General features: G+C 41.8%; 1 protein-coding gene across 4 annotated transcripts in view; it reads right to left on the reverse strand.

Annotated features, from left to right (window-relative positions):
• LOC113608252 (teneurin-2-like) overlaps window positions 1–17,667 on the reverse strand; it is a 739,689-nt gene that overhangs the window by 60,329 nt on the left and 661,693 nt on the right. For all 4 annotated transcript variants that reach the window (XM_027084359.1, XM_027084361.1, XM_027084358.1 and 1 more), the window contains one exon: window positions 15,866–16,164. In XM_027084359.1, coding sequence (XP_026940160.1) covers window positions 15,866–16,091 — 226 coding nt within the window. In that variant the 5' untranslated portion in view covers window positions 16,092–16,164. The remainder of the gene's footprint in view (window positions 1–15,865; window positions 16,165–17,667) is intronic.

The raw sequence follows: 17,667 nt of genomic DNA on the forward strand, positions 1-17,667 counted from the left end.
TTGGTAGTCCTTAAGAGTAGTGATGATTTTCATGTACAAATCTCATAGGTTATGATGAGACAGTAATTGTTCAGTACATTTAAGCTACTAACATTATTGTTACAACTCTTTTGTCTCTGTCTTAGACAAAAAGGAGAGTACTATGGTGATAGAGAATTGGGGAAATGGATGATGGTGACAGAAAATTCCAAAAAGACAGAGTTTTCAGAATAATTGCTTGGCCTGGGGGCTAAGTCAGTCATGCAAATGGCAAATTTTCAAGCTGAGCTCTTAGCCACTTCTTTGTTTTGTTTCCTCAACACTTGGCTTAGCTGGTATTTCTGCATCTCTCTATGAAAGTTACCTGTGAACAAGAAGCTGTGATAGGCCATACAACCAGGGATGGGTATGTTTTTAGATGACAGAGGATTGTCTGGTCTTTAAAAAGAAAAATAAAAAAAAAGATTCTTCTCTCTTAAGGAAAAAAAAAAAAACAACTATGATATACCAGAATTAAATCAGCTCTGAAAAGCCAAGGAATCACTCTCCACTAAGGGTGACTGAGGAGTAGGAACTCAGTACCCATTGTGTATAGAGGGCAGGGGAGTAGAGGCTAGCAGAGGGCACCTGGTTTGAGATAAGGAACAAAAGGGTTGGACCCACCGTTCTGATCCAGAAAGTAAGACTTATGGATAAGGGCCAAGATCTAATTGAAATGTGCTTTCATCGCGCTCTACAAAATGTCCATTGCTCATATCCGAAACTTAGCAAATCTAGTACAAGGAGTCAGTTTACTACCTTCATGTATGAACTGAACTCAGAGACGCCAAACTTCCATCAGACACACCTGAACCCCATGTAGGACTCTGGATGTTCTCTCCCTTGAGCAACCCTGGATGGCTTTTACCTATTCTCCCTGCTGCCTCTCTAACTACCTTAGGATCTGTTTCCCACAGAGAAGCCAGGGACTTCTCTACAAGGTAAATGATATTATACTGCTCTGCAGCTGAAAATCCTCCAGTGAATTCCCACTGTCCACTTAGCTTTAATTATCTATGATCTCTGTACCTGTTTTTTCACTTTTAAAATTGGGGAGATATTGAATGGATACATGTATGGTGCATGAAAGAATTCCTGGTACTTCATAAGTACTCAACCAGAAAGTATTATAATTAAAAAAACAAGACACGACAAAACTCTATGAAAGAAGGTGGCTTCTGTTCATTTCATTCCTGACCCAGTCCCTTTATAAAATGTGCTGAATCCCGTACATAGAATGCTGAATTCTTCTAATTCTGTTAAAGACTGAAAGCAAGTAGCTTAAGCTACTGCATAATTTAACGTTCTTCGACTAATCATTCTCCTGAGATGTAAACCAAGGTTGAACAAATGTTAAGTTGTTCACACAGATATTAATTTTCTATGTTTTATGGCTTTGCGATCAAGTCGCTTGTGTTTCCTGAAAAGGGTTAATAAAAGGACCTTGTAAAGGTTTTCTGAGAACCGAGGCTGAAATTATAGCTTGTGTTATCATTGTTGTTTTTGTTAGCCACACAGTAAATAAGAAGGATGTGTGCTTAGAGGATCTAGAAAAGAAGCAAAACTTGTTGGCTCAAGGTTTGGCTAAAAACACATCGTGACATGCACGGCACAGGCACGTCCTAGAAAGCTCTCCGGGTACCAGAGGTGGCCAAGAGGCAGCTCTGGCTTGGTGTGGCACCAAGATCACTTGATCATGCTTGAGAATGCGGCGGGGGAGGGGGTGGGGGGATGGTCTCGCAAAGCCAGCCCTGAGTAAAAAAAAAACCTGAGCCTTCCGATGTTCTTTCCCAATCTGCCGTGGTCAAACCGAAACACAGGGGGAAAGCTGCCCTGTGGGGAGGTGAAAAGGGGATGTGGGGGCTGCGGGCAGAGCTTGGGGACCGGATGTGATCCCTCCAGATTCTAATGTGTGATGGGAATCCCCTGTTCAACAAATATTTATTAAATGTCCCCGTGCATGGCACTCTGGCTGGTATTAAAGGGGACGGAAAGTTGAATGAGGCACTGTCTTTGTCCTCAAGGAACTTGCAGGGTAAGCCTGCTATTCTGCACTTTCTGAGATCTGATATAATAGCTTCTAAGGGGAAAGAGCAATATCAGGTTTGTTAGGCATGTAGTTAGAAATCTCACATGCACTACAAACAACAAGAACAAAAAACAACCAACCAGGCAACTCTGTATTTTTACAACTTTTATGTAAAACTATTCTAAAATTAAAAGTTTATTAAAAGTTTTTGAAAAACCAACCAACCAAAGAAACAGGAAAGAAAAGTACATTTCTTATGCAAACAAAATCCATAAAAACAAATCACAAACCTTCTAAAATTTAGTAAGTACCAAGCCACATTTTTATCACAAGCTCAACGCCTTCTTTTTAAATCAACTGTTTCCCAGCTAAGAAGTCCTACGCTGGCAGCTTCAGGAGCTACATCTTTTCTATAGATAGTCTTCTTTTGGCCTACATGACGATGCTTAAAACGCTTTAGCTGCCAAAGGCCTTAACCAACTTTGCCCTGAAAGCAGATGCTGAGAAAAATTCTTGTGAACAAGTATATTATTTGGGAAGTGATTCAAAGGAACAAGAGTGAAGGACAGGATGAAAAACAGGACAGGAGGGAGCACCAATATAAGAATCTGTCATAGAGTTGGTCATTGCTGTGGGTGTTTAGTGATGGTGGAGCTGGAACCTTAGGCTGTGCTTCTCAGGGTGAAGGGGAGGGGCATTTATCCTTAGCTTCCTATCCACTGGCTTCTGAACTTATTGGTCAAGCGAGCCCCACAGCTGCCAACGGTGGACATTCTTACACTCCACTGTCCCCGTCCTTAACGGCATTCAGTACTTTATCATCAGAAAATTCCGGGGCAGGAGATGAGGCCAGCATGTGTGCAGAGCCTACTTAAACTGCCCCAGGAGTGGCCATTCCAGCAACATTTGGGATTAACATATACACACTACTATATATAAAACAGATGATCAAAAAGGACCTACTGTATAGCACAGGGAACTCTACTCAATATTTTTAATAACCTATATGGGAAAAGGATCTGAAAAAGAATGAATACATGTATAACTGAATCACTTTGCTGTACACCTGAAACTAACAAAGTTGTAAGTCAACTATACTCCAATAAAATTAAAACAAAGAAGCAATGTGAACCACAAAAAAAAAATAAAAAATAAAATCTGAGAATTTTATGAAAATAAAATCCAGATTTCTCACCTTTCTTGAAAAGTCGGAAGATCTAACAACACTAGAGCTGAATTCCCAAAGGCACCAAATTGCCAGAGCTGAGAGGCACAGTCCAAGTCAGGACAGTCTCCACCGTGACACATGGGTGAAAACCCAGTCTGCTTGGTTTCTTGATATGTTACCCTCCCTGTGAGTGTCAGACTTTCAACCTCACTTGAACTATTCTCAGGCTCAAGAAATATTCACATTGAAAAGCAGGTAGGAACCCAACATTAACATTATCCTTCCTCACTGGCTTCCCCTTTCACCATACATGTAACCTGGCTGTCTTTCTTCTGAGGGTAGCTTTCAATTTGTCGTGACTGCTTTGACATTGAAGATGTTGGATCAACTGACACAATTAATTGATTACATGCTACATTCCAAGCCAGGTGCTCAAATTAAACCTCGCTTTTAATGTTTAACAAAATGTACAACAAGAAGCAGGGGTTCTAGAAGAATCAGTCCCTTTGCTTCTTCGGACTCGTAACAAATAGGTGGACCCTGGCAACCAGGGACCTATGATAACTGATACAGAGTCAAATGGTTGCTCATTATTGGTTTGGTTCGGAAACATGAGGTAATGCGCTCCTGGCTACATGGCATTTATTAACCAAAACCCTCTAAGAATTATGAGGTGCTATGAAAACTGGAATTAGGGGCTTCTGCATGAAAAGTGAGATTCCAAGTCACTATGCTAAGCATAAAGCCCTGTAAGCTTGAAATGCTATTGGTCACCAAAGAAATTGTTACAATCTGTAGTCTGTGTCCTGTTGCACTCAATCCTTTGAGATGTTTCATTTATATAAAAGTACAGTTTTAAAAATACTCATGCCTATATTCAACTCTGCACCCCTCCTCCACTCCCCCACCAGAGGGTCTGATTGAATCGGCTTGGGCATGGGGACTTTTCAAAACTCCCCAGAAGAGTCTGATGAGTTGCCACTGGTCCAGAAACAGAAATGAAGTGAGGGGGTGGCCCCACTTGCTGTCCCCTCACTGCTCAGTTAGGACAACTCAGCACTTTGCTGTAGCCTCCCTGCTGTTCAAGCTCTCGGTCTGTGAAGCACAAAGTGTTAACTGGGTCATCTCCTGGCTGGGCTTTTGCAACCAATATAAATGGGGGTCAAGAGTGTGAGCTTTAACTGAATCGCCACTGTGAACTAAGGAACATTTGAACCCGAGGTTCCCAGGTAGACGGGGACCTTTTTAAAGTTGATGGGGTCACCTGAATTTGCAGTCATTTGGAGAGGGCTTTTGGGGGGCTATGGATATTTATCCTGCAGTTGACTGGATCTTTTTTTTTTGAGGACATTAAAGTAATATTCCTCTCTTCTGTCAATATTCCAGCTACAGCAAATAGATCCATAGAAACAAATTTAATCCACTGGAATGACTCTCTAAATAAATTCAACATTTTGGTTTACAGTGCTGCAAATAAATTGAGCGCTTTAATTCCCCATATGTGGAGTGGACCTGAACTGTACAAGGAGAGACAGAGAGGCACCTATTATACAGTCAAGGTGGCCATGGAAGAGGGGGAATTGAAAAGGAGGCAGTTCAAACTATTTTTAAAATAAAATGCATCCCACTGGGACAGCAACTGCCCGATGCCTACTATTCAGAAATCAGGGTGAACAAAGGGAAGCTTCACATCTGGTGGTTCTGGCCAAAGAAAAAGATCTGGAAAAGGGAGAAGAATAACAGGTTCAGCTGAGAATATAACAGAGCCCATCTGACTTTTCTGTGTGTGTGTGTTTGGTTTTTTTTTTCCATTCCCAGAAAGATCTTTCTATCCTGGAGAAAATGTGTTAAAGATAATTCTCATAGTAACTTTGGTAAAATATTCCAAATATTATAAAAGGCTATTGGACATTATTAAATAAGTCTGTGTTGCACTTATTTTAATATCTTTGCACACACTCAGTATTTGTTCTGATGGCTCCCAGCAGAGATTTATTACTAAAGTAGATCTGACTTGAGGTTGAGTGGAAAGGAAAGCAGGAGGAATACTGAGTAACTTGGTGTTACGATGGAGTTTGGCTGCAGCAGAAAAAGAGGTCTTGTGAGATACGTGTGCCGATTAAGGTGCTCAAGAAATGAACGTGAATTCACGTTGGATAGACACCAGCCCCCTCCTCTTCATATGTCCCTAGGGATGCTTCTGGAATTGCCAGGGCTGAAAATTACATTAAAAACCTAAAAATGTGACACTGAAAATGTAATGTCTCCTTTGATAATATCAGCATGACGATTCATCAACGGGTGGGGCAGCACCCCTCCTGGACCTAGACTGTAAGGCATCCTGAGACAGACGCAGGCAATTAATTACTCGACCTCTCACAGTGCTGTTTTTCTAAAGCTTCCGGTCGGAATTATATCCTGTCACCAATCGCATTGCACCAAAGGCTCCCTACACGTATGACATAGTAGGTCCCTGCAGAGACAGGACTGTAGTATGTAGCACCAGCCTAGAAAAGCCAATAGCATCACTGGATCGCCAACACTCTGAAAAAGCAAATGGTAGTGAAACTCAATATATGTGCATCCAAGTGTGTTGCAGAAAACTCTCGCAGGTTGGCATTTCACAATGTGAGATTTGATACTGTCCTGCTGGACAGAAACACAACCCAGATTTCTAAGTGGATTCCTCTTCTGAGTCATGGAGCTTTAAATTCTTCTCATTAGAACAGGAAACAAGCCACTGATAAAAATAAATTCTCTTGTTGCAGCCTCCACCAGTCAGAACAGAAAGCTGCAAAGCACTTTGTTGATCTCCTATTCACAGGAGTCCTAGCATCCACATGCTGGGGAGGCTGAGTCACTCATAAAGAGCTAATGCCAACAGTAACAGGAAGGGCCAGCAGGATTCCGAGGGCTGAGCTCTCTCCACAGAGGTGATCCGGAGGTTAAGCCTTGTGGGACTAACAGATCTGGAATAGGCAGGTAGATACTCTACAAGGAAGGAGTGTGGACACGGGAAGGTTCATGCTCTTTCGCAATGGCAACAGCCTAGAGGGCCCTGGCATGCAACATAAGTGACTGAAGAGGAGGACGGGTGCTAAGATAAAAAGCAGTGATGGGGCCCCTGCAGCGAACGGGAACGTGAATGGATTGGCTATGCACATGCCATTCTAAACGTCTAACGCAACCTGCAGGCCACCTAGGGGCCAAGCATGGCCTGTGCGCCTTGACGTCGTGACCTCTGATTTAGGGGATGAAAAGGAAGTCAACTCTTGGTAGTGGAGTGGGAAATAAGACAGGTGCTGTTTTATTCATTTTTACCTGGAATGAATGCTAAGTCAAATTTAGACTAAGTAGAGCATCGAAAGGAAAGTAAGTTTTTTTCTACTCTCTCTGCAGGATCTTTGGCCTCTTCCTGTCCATTGATTGCCTGTGTTCTCACATGAACCCCTTTATCTATGCTCCTTGTATATTCTTTCCTGGCTGATCACACCAAGTCCCATAAAATTATTAGCTGTCAACTCCTAAATCTCTATCCAGCTCAAGCATCTCAGCAGAATTTCAGAGCTGTACATTTAACTGCCTATTAGACATCTACACGTGCATGGCCTAAGGGCACTTCAAACTCGAAAGGTCCACAGTTGCACATCCTATCTCAACCCACGAACCAGCCCCTCCTCTGTTTCAAGCCCCGGTGATGAGCAGGAACATTTAGTCAGTTGCCATAACCAGAAACTTCGGCAATGTCCTGGACTCCTCTTCCCTCCCTCACCTTGCTTGCCCCCTCAGTTGCCAGAAAAGTATTGATTTCATATTCTCAGCATCCTCTGCTTTGCTAGTCAAGTTACCAACTGGCAGGAATAAAATACCAACTCAGGCACACACACACATCTGGTATGAGTTCCTGATTTATTTAGCCAATAAGAGAAAACGAGCAATGTACTGTGGTCACACAGGGCAGTAGATGAAACATAATCCTTTTCCTGTATTTTCCTTGCCCGGGATCCATACGAGGTACTCTGTTGCTGGTACTACTCTTTGCACAGGCAGGCTAATAAGAGCGAGAAAAACATCCAAATTCTTATAATACCACGTTTCTATACTCTGGCTTGTGTTGCCATTCCAGGGGAACTTGAACTAACAATCTCAGGCATTTCCGTTTAAGAGATTATTTACAAGCGGTGACCTTCTCTGGCTCTTTAAGTAATTTTGGCATCAGGAAGGCAGTATTCTCTCTGCAGGAGAAGAGAACGGTCAATGCCCAAGAGATCCAGAACGTTCTGCCTGCCTCCGCTTTTATAGGGTCCTAAAAAGTCAACAGTCTTTGTTCCCCAACAACATCTCTCAAGTCATCTCGACTATCCCAGTTCAGGCTACTAGGCTCCCTTGCCTAAATAAAACACAGCCTCCTACCCCACTTCACTGACCATCTTGTCTCCCTGTAACATACTCCATCAACTGGAGCAAGCATCGTTTCTCTGAAATGCCTTCAGGAGCCAGTTTCTCTCTCCCACTCCATCTCCTCTGTCCCCACACCACATGCAGCTAACCTGAACTTCTTTTAGATCCTTGGAACAACTCATCTTTGTCCCATCCAGATCTTTGCATATGTTCTATCTTTTGCCTGAATGCTCTTTCTTGCCTCTTTGATCACCCACCTCTTCCTCATCCTTCAAGGGTATGAAAGGATGTCACAATTTCTGAGACCCCTGATGCACAATTCTGGGTTAGATACCTCTCCAAAGCCATCCAGTATTTTCCCTTTTGCGCTGTTTATCAGACCATATCTAGTTCTACGTCTATTATTTCTTTCCTCTTTAGGATTGCTGAGTTTTGTGAGGTTAGTGACCATGTTTGCCTTATTCACTGCTGTGTCCCATAACTTAACACGATTGCCTCGCGGGCACCCCTTAAAAATACGGCAGTGCTTCAGATGTAGAGAACACATGTATGGACAACCAAGGGGGGAAAGCGGCGGGGGTGGTGGTGGTGGGATGAATTGGGCAATTGGGATTGACATGTATACACTGATGTGTATAAAATGGATGACTAATAAGAACCTGCTGTATAAAAAAAAATAAATAGAATAAAATTTAAAAATTCAAAAATAAATTAGAAAAATAAGGCAGTGCTTTAGAAACTCAAAGACTATCCATGATACAAAAAGGTATGCCAGGGGAAAGACTGATGGAAAAAGACAATTTAAATGGTCAAGCAGTGGGACAATATTGAAATGTTGGAAGCTTCCCATGGGATGAGAAACTTGGAAATAAAATAAATTAAGAAAGATAATGCTCATGACGTAGTGAACATCGATATAAAGAAGCCAGGAAAAAAAAAGACAGTCTTAGAAGATTCTACCTTAAAGGCAGAAGTTATGATACCATCCCCCAAAACGGGGGGAAAAAATGAAAACAGATTTTGAGGAAAATAAAATTAAGTTTTCTACTGGATTTTCTATGAAAAATATTCCAAGGGCAGTTGGGGATGCAGATATGGGAGCTTGGAAAGACTGCACTTGTTTCAGACTTGAGTGCCACTAGTATTGGAGGCATGTATTATCAGGCCGGTCAATATTCTTTACCTATGTCTGATATCAGAACATTTATTTTTATATCCTATATGGCATTTATTCCATCAGCCTTAGAAAGTACTCACTATAAGCTACCTCTAGGTATAGCCTAAGCCCAAGACATGGCCAACTGAAGTCAGAGTGACAGAGGAATGAGCATGTGTCCCATGCCAGGCCCATCTGAATCTTCCTCAGGAATGTTCTGCTGATGACTGCAGAAGACTGTTTCCAATGATGCTACTCAGGGAAGAGACATGAGAGTGGGGTTATCAACAGACAACTTCCAACAGATCTCTCTCCAAAGTAAAGCCAAGTAAAGAGAATGAGAAAAAAGACTTCAGTGTGAGGCCAGATGTATTGCTAGATTCTCCAATGACATAAGACAAAGCAACAGATTTTTTCATAAGCTAATTTCAGTTGAGATATTATCCTACTTGTAACTCAAAGAGTCTTGAGAAGCATAAGCAGTGAACGTTCATATTGTACAAACGAGACTGTTCTAAAGGAAGTGCCATGAGAAGAAAGAGGGAAGGTCTCAGGTGAAATGGAGAATTACCGCGGAAAAAGAACAGGAAAAGGAAGACAATTCAAAGAAACTTAGATCCAAAGCTGAATGCGAAATTGACAGTAGATAATTACCGAAAGAATAACAACTGGAAAACATGAAGACTGTAATGCTAGAAGGGCAGTGAATACAACAATGAAAATCCAGATAAGTTCAACTCTCTAAGTGAAAAGGACTCTAAATTATTACATGTAGAGTGATGAGAATTAAATAATTTTCATCCAGAGTTTATATTCATAAAATCTTCTTGTAATTTAAACCCATTCCTAAGATTTACATGCCATTTATATGCTATAAAACAAAAATCTTAAAAAAAAATTGTATCCAGTGACACTACCTTAGAGCATTTTTCCAATCTTTTTCTTTTTTTTACTTGTAAAATTGTCGGACTAGCAACTCTTACAGTGTGTTGGCATCAGCTGACAGTTGCTACATGGTATTTTTCATTCCTTTCTAAAAATAGGGAAATAACCTGTGAGTTATGTTCATCTTTGGGAGCAAAAGGTACGGTGCGTAGGGAGTCAAACACACGCTATCAACAACTGGAAGAGAAATTCTGGCTTTGAAGATGTCAGAAGTTTTGCAAGTCACAGGAAACAAATTGAAGGTGTGGACGTGGGAAGAAGGGAGATTTCTGTCACACACAATATTGTAAGGGTTGGAGAGAAGATGATCACCACTCTTGCTGACAATAGTATTAAAACAGTAGTAATCATAACTGCTAGCATGTATTCAGCACTTTATTAAAAGAAAGACAACATCCATAGCGTACATGCATAATCGTAAGAAAGGATCCCAACAATCCTATTGATGGAAACATTTACAAGAACAGAAAATAAGACTTAGTCTAGTCTGTGCTCTAGAATGTGATCAAGGTCATACTGATCAAACACAGCAATACTGGGACACAGACATAGTTTAACTCTGGGTCTGCACTGTTAACTGCTCTCCCATATGCCTTTCAGATGAAGCAACAAGCATTCAAGTTAGCCAGCAAGAAGATGACAGATCATCTTACATTGAAATGTTGTAGAGCCCTTCTTTTTCTAAAGGTTTTTTTTTTAAAAGCAACAACACAACCAAAGACTGAGAAGTAAAACGCTATTCTCAGTTGAGGTATGAAAAGAAGTCTTGCCTAGGGGTGGAAGAATAAATGGAAAGCAATCTTCTCAAGGTACTGGTCAGCCTTCCAAATACTGACCAACCAAACTCCTGAATTTCCCTAAAACATAATGGTTTATTGTGGCAGATAAATTGAAAGGCTGGGGTTTTCAAAATAGAACCTAACTGTTGCTCTGGGTACAGTGGAAGAATAACTATTTTAACACAATGGTATAAACAGAAATGCGTACAGGTTTCCAATGTACTTCAACAATTATAACATACATTAATTGAATCGATACAGGTAACACTTGAGTTTACTGGTAGTTCATGAGTTTTCAGCTCATTAGCACATGTTTAATTTATGCTATGCCAAATTACACAGAGCAAAAAAGTATTGCCCAAATTATTTTAAAGATCACAAGAGTGGAAATTAGTTTATGAAATGCCAAAATCAAACCTAGCCTCAAATGTGTACGTGTGTGTGTTGATGTATTTTTAAAGGGTATCAAGGGGTTAGTGAAAGTTGTTTCTGTGCTAGATCTGATGGAGAGAAGAGATGCAAGCATCCTTTCAAAAATCCAGTCTTCCTCTAGTTCTTTCTTCAACCTTGACCCAGACAGACAGCCTGAGGTACAGAGACAGAATTCAATCTTGGCCCCCTCTCAAGGGACTTGCACCACTAACTGGAAAGAAGGGCTGTTAGAGGGGTGAGAAGCCTGGCGGAACTCTCTGGCCCACTGAGCCTTGGCTATAGCCCAGAAACCAGTCCGTTCTGCTTACCTAAGCAATAGCATTTAGAGAGTGACCCCTTTCTTGGTTAGTGCTCCGGGATGAGAGGTGGTGCAAAAAGCAATGACCTAGGGGAGGGAAGAGAATCAGTGTTCACAGCCTGGCGCACATACCGACACTGGGAGCTTTCTCCTACAGGGGTGGGTGGTGGAGAAGCACTGTAGGAAGGTAGGCTTCCGGGGAGTTTGGGATAGTTGTGCACATGGAGGGGAATGGGCGAGAACAGGAATCTAGATCAGCACTGAGGCTGGTGGTGCTCATTCTATGTTCCATCAACATTAGGGATTATACTTCCTATACTGAGAAAGGCTTATAGGTGTTGATACCTAAAAGGTTTCTCCATTGAATTTCATGGCCTTTGACTGAAGCTGAATGGCTTGTTCTCATTGGTTTACTTATTTATTTGAGAAGTGCTCAAACATAACAGTTTAAAACACAGCTCTTGAATCCAGCTCCCTGGATGTGAAACCTGTCTCCAGTTCTTCCTATGTTGGTGACCTTGGATGATGTATTTAATCTCCCCATGCCTAGGTTTCCTAATCCATAAAAAAAGGGATTAATAACAGTACCTACCGTACAACATTGCTCTGAACATTGACTGAATTACTACAAGTAAAATGCTTCGACAGGCACCTGACATGAAGAAAGTCTCCATAATTGTTAGCCATTATTCTTTTGTTATTATGATTGCTGCTGTTTAATACATCTGAAGACTGGATAGTAATCCTGGTGAAGCACAGAATTAGACCAGAGTCACAGGTACATAAATATGCAAAAGCAGAGTTCAAAGCTAACTTTAGGCTCCTAAGCCACGGGAGGATGTCTTGTATATCACACTGTTCTACACCCTAACTTCAGGGTCCAAAAGAACAAGCTGATACAACCTGCCTGGGAACTTGGCTGACCTACGTTATTCAAAGTGGCATCTATTTCAAAGATTAGGCTGCGACTGGGTCTGCCCAGGGATCAGACCACTGGTCACTTTTGTCAGGCGCATTAACTCTCAGACCACTAGGATGCTATTTAGTGCAGGATTAGTCATTTACTAATTACTAATGACTCCAGCGGCCATAGACCTAAGGTCAATAATTTTCTCCCTTCACACCAGGAGGATCCAGCACAGAGAGGCCAGACAGGTAATTTGCATTGTCTCTTCGTAGGAGAAGAGACCCACAACAGAAGGAGGCAGAGGAGGATTCTGTGTTGAAAGCAAGCAAAGAAGTTTTACTTTGACAGGAGTTTCCATAAGCTTCTCAGGGGAACATGTGGCTCATCTCTCCTGCTGGGACCTGGCAGGTTCTCACATTTGATACTTGCTGCCAGCCAGTTGGGGAAACAGGACAAGGTCTGACCCGGGCCCCAAATCACTTCTGCTAGCTGGCAAGTCTTTTCCCCTCTGAGCATCTGGAGAGTCATCCAACTGTGTGTGCCAAACTTGCTTGTATGTGAGAAGCGCGTTTGTTTTATGATCAGTGCCTTGGGTTTTAAATAAGAATACCGTAGGAGATGATCCCGCTCTGATCCTTGCTAATGTACCTCTAGGCTAATAAGTGCCGAGGTGATCCTCCTCTTTGATTTCATGAATAAGAAAATAAAATGGGAAATGCATGACAGTTTTTAAAAAGTACTGTTATTACTGAGTGTAAAATTTGTTTTAATCCTCTCTGGAGTGGCTAGGTTTCACTTTGAAAGTGCTGCTTGCCGGGCGTCCCTGGTGGCACAGTGGTTGAGAGTCCGCCTGGCGATGCAGGGGACACGGGTTCGTGCCCCGGTCTGGGAAGATCCCACGTGCTGCGGAGTGGCTGGGCCTGTGAGCCGTGGCCGCTGAGCCTGCGCGTCCGGAGCCTGTGCTCCGCAACAGGAGAGGCCACAACAGTGAGAGGCCCGCGTACCGCCAAAAAAAAAAAAAAAAGAAAAGAAAAGAAAAAAAAAAAGTGCTGCTTGCCAGATTGCATCTCCTGTTCCTCCTCTCCTTAAATATGTGCTTATTTACTTCCTGCAGAGTTCAATTTTAGAACCCATCAAAGTAGATCCACTCAGACTGACTACATTTTCATGCATAAATTCATAGATGTCTTCAGAAGGAATTGCACTTGCATATGCAAATACTTCCAATGCCTTTTCATTTCTACTTTTGGCCTGCACAGTTTTTAATTCATGCAAACACATTACACAAACAAATATGGGCTCAATAACAACACAAGGCATGTGTGAATAGTTAATTGCAAAGCTAGCAGTTTGATATGGCCAAGCGACTTCCATTATTATCAATGGAGAGGAACAAGATTAAACAGGAAGAATAAAGGTATATATGAAAATAAAATCCCAAGCACTTGGTTTCATTTTATGTAAATATTAATAAGGGAAAAGGTGATAGGCAAATCCACATTTCAACAATAATCTGGGATCTACAGCTCAGTGCACAATGATCCAGAAGCCAGGATGCACCTTTAGTGAGACTTAGGAAGGAGAGGCCACATTTCAGCCCAGAATCACAAGAAACAAAAACGTATGCAGTAGTATCATAAATAAAACCAAAAGTACAGCAGAAAATGAAAGGCTTTCAACCGTGTTGAACGTGCATCACCTTTCAAAATATTTGAGTCTTGTATTAGAGATGCTCTTGGAAATAACAGGTAGGTGTCCTCATTTTTCATAGTGGATATTTAAGCCCTCCCTTAATTAAGCTGTGCTTCCTCATATATATATATATATATTTTCTTCTCCAATTCCCACTACATGCACTTTGGGGTTGGGTGAGAATTTAACAAAGTAAAACACTTGTTGACGGTACTCACAGATCAAACACATTTGATACAGAACAATTTTCAAGGAACCCTCCCCCTGTTTGCAAAATGTTTCATTTACATGAAGGCAACTCAGAAAATAAGAGTGAAGATTAAATAAAAAGTGTATTCTGCAAGGGTCTACAATGGCAGTGGAAAAACAATTTTAGCTGCTTCTCCACTGATTTTGTTGAATATTCTATTAAATATAAAAGTTGAACCTAGGCTAAACAAGGAGAATTTGAGAACATGTTATTTTTAGAACAACCGCTGGATTATAGGATATATACATATATATTACATATAAGTGGTGTTTTCTAATAGATAAGTAAAGTAACTTAAGGAAGCTAAGACACTGGGAATGGAATTCCAAGCTGCTATAGAGTAAATGTTTGTGACCCTCCAAAATTTTTTACATGAAACGAAAACCACAGTGGTATTTGGAGGTGGGACTTTGGGGAGGTAAGTAAGTTACAAGGGTGGAGCCCTCATGAATGGGTTCAGTGCCCTTTTTTTAAAAGAGGCCCCAGAGAGCTCTCTTGCCTTCTTCAGCTATATGAGGATACAGGAAAAGATGGCTGTCCGTGGGCCAGAGAAAGACCTCTCACCAGACCCCAAATCTGCCAGTCCCTTGACCTTGGACCTCCCTGCTTCCAGAACTGTGCAAAATAAATTTCTGTTGTTCATAAGCCACTGGTTCACGGTATTTTGTTACAGCAGCCTGAAAGGACTAAGACGCAAGCTAAGGCATCTCATGAGGAATTAAGTTAGTCGCAACATTTACTGACAGGGACATAGAACAAGAACTACAGAATCGGTGTTATAAACACATGATGCAGTAACCCAGCAGGCAGGCCGTTGACCCTTGGCACAGGCAGAGCGACCCTTCCTGGTGCATTCACTGTATTTTTGTGCATACACTTGTAATTTTGCTAAGTCTTTATGTAAATCACATACACGGCAAGGCTGGTACACAAAGCACAACACGTGGAGCCCGTGAGTCAACTCAGACACACTGCTTCTCAGGACTGTTTGTGCTTGAGTCTACCTGTCCATACATTTATAGCAACCCATGACAAGTGATAACAAAATTCTCCACGGACAGTGACTATGAAGAGAATGCCAACCGTTAGTGCTTGGAGCGAAAACATTCTCCTCCCCAAAGAAATCAAAATACTATATGAAAATTAAGTTTGTGTGAAAGTACATGGGAATTATATCAGTGGAACTGAAATTGGAATTCACCTGTGCTCCAAAACAAACAAAAAAATGTGTAACTCAGAATTAACATCACATTTTTTGGGGGGGGGGCGAAGAGAGAAATTAAACATTATTGTATCAGGGGTGTGGTTCAAATATGTTTTTATCATTATAGCATTTGTTCAAAGAGAATATAACCAAGAAGCCCAAAGTGAGAAGCAGGAGAAATTTGAACTCTGGGAGGCTTGTGTGCTGGTTTCAAGGAAAATAGTTTAAAAAATCACAGATAATTCCATGTTCCTCAAGGTCAGAATCCGTGATGGTTTCAGGAATAACACTCATGGGGTCAAGGGTCTGCTGCCTGTCACATCTGTCAAAACCTACCCTGGTAGGTCTCCAAAAGCAACTACCAAATTGTCAAAGAACTGAGTGTCTAGAACCAAAGAGGCCCTTGTATAATCCCCACAGGAGTTTGATATGGGTTAATGAGAAGATTGTTCTCTTAAACTAAACTTTAATGGGGAGTTGATGCCGGCCTGCTTTGCTCCCCATTTCTACCAACCTCTCTCATCGACGTGCAACAGTGCAAGCATGTAAGACAGCTCGGACCATCAGTGCGGTCAGCTCTACATACCTTGTCTTGGGAACTCATCTGACTCCCGGTGAACGAGGTCTGTGACTCGGTTTCCATAGTGCATCCTGCTATCGTGGTCATAGGCCTTCAGAGTCTCGCTGGAGCTGTAGGACTTCTGCGTGGGCACGCGACAGTCTTCGCTGTCTAGGGAAGAACTCGTGTAGCGACACTCTTTGCCACACCGCCCCCTGGTCAGAGAGCGGTGTCGCCGATCCTTGACATCCATTATCCAGGTCCGGCAGAAGGCCGATGCTTTCCGAAAAGTCAGGCCTGAGTTTGGGCACTTGTCACTTGGCCACCTAAAAACATCACAGGAGAAAAACCCAGATTGTGATCCTAAGAAATGTTGCTTTCAGTTCTGACTCACGCCCTGACTCAGATAAAAACACAAGAAGGCAAATTTGGTCAGCGCTGCATCATTTCTTCTGCAAACGCTTAATGTATACTTAAACAATCAGCCTTAATAGAAGAACTCGGCACAGTAAATTAATTCTCTTGCTGTTTAATTGAATAGATTTGGGGAAAAAAAGTAATAGCAAAATAACTCATCTTTTGATTTTCTATATGTGCAAAGATGGCATGATAAGTCTGTCACTCTAATGCAAGATCTTACTGCAAAGTGGTTCAAAGCAAATCTGATTTTATTCCACTTTAATTACACTCTGTTTTTGCTATCGAAGGACTGGGGAAAAACAAATACCAAAATTAAATAAATAAAAATAAAAGAAAGGCGTATGAGGCGTAAATATATGCTGGTGATGCTTTAGTAATGGTACCAGGTCACATTCGACTAACATAAAATTTGCCTGGCTGCGTCTGGAGAATAATAATGTAAGGCATTCTTGACATGCAATCTTCCTCTGATTTCTTTAATGAGCCTTCAGGAAACTCCTCATCTGTTTTCTCTTCTTCGCAAATCTGTATCTTGGACACACCTGGTCTCTTCTTTCCCCTAGTCACCTACCTACAGGACATCACCTTGCTCACAGAGGTCTAACTGGCACAACCCTGTGACCATCAACCTAAGCCTACCCATACTGTCCTTTTCATGGCTGGGATATCCACTGTGGCAAAGAAAAACGGGGAAGAGCACTGAACACAGTAGGTAAGCTGATGCAAAGAAGCCTTTCCAACATATGACCTGGCAACCAGGGAGCCCCACAGCCTGCTGCTTAACACCCCGGGCCTGGAAATATACACAAACATCATTCAGAAAACACTAGCCTTCTACCTAGCAAACAAGACCAAAACACTTAGATGCCACTAAGTTCCAAGTGATAGGCTCTTAGTGATTTCACTGGCCATGCAAAATAGCCTGGACCATAGGGAAGGGCCTAGACAGAAGAGGAAAATACAAATTTTCATTAAAATGGCAAATACAACCCAGAGCCAGTGTAATGATTTTTCTCTAGGCTACCGTTGCTCACTGCCTCCTCAATATGTCAGGAAATACTTGGGGAGCAGATCTGTAGTTTGGAACCCCTCTGCTCTTCTTTGGTTATTTACCACGCTGTAGTGGGATGCCTGTGTATACCAAAGGACTAGCTTGGATGCACAGCAATGTGGATGGCATCTGCACCAAGACAGTGGAAGCCAAGTTATCCCTTCCTTGTCCTTTCATACCAAGAGGTCCTTCTGGATCTCATGAACCCTCCCTAATAGAGAGTATCAAACTGCCTGTAATTGTGAACACCTTTGTTTGACAATTGGCAATGAAAAAGAGGGTATACCTGTTGTAAACAACAAGCACAGTTGTGCTGTTGCCACAGTCACTTATAAAAAGTTTAATTCTCAGTTTCTTG

Source organism: Aethalodelphis obliquidens, unplaced genomic scaffold, assembly GCF_003676395.1.
Source record: "Aethalodelphis obliquidens isolate GAN/ISIS:26980383/991018 unplaced genomic scaffold, ASM367639v1 scaffold52, whole genome shotgun sequence".
NCBI lineage: Eukaryota > Metazoa > Chordata > Mammalia > Artiodactyla > Delphinidae > Aethalodelphis > Aethalodelphis obliquidens.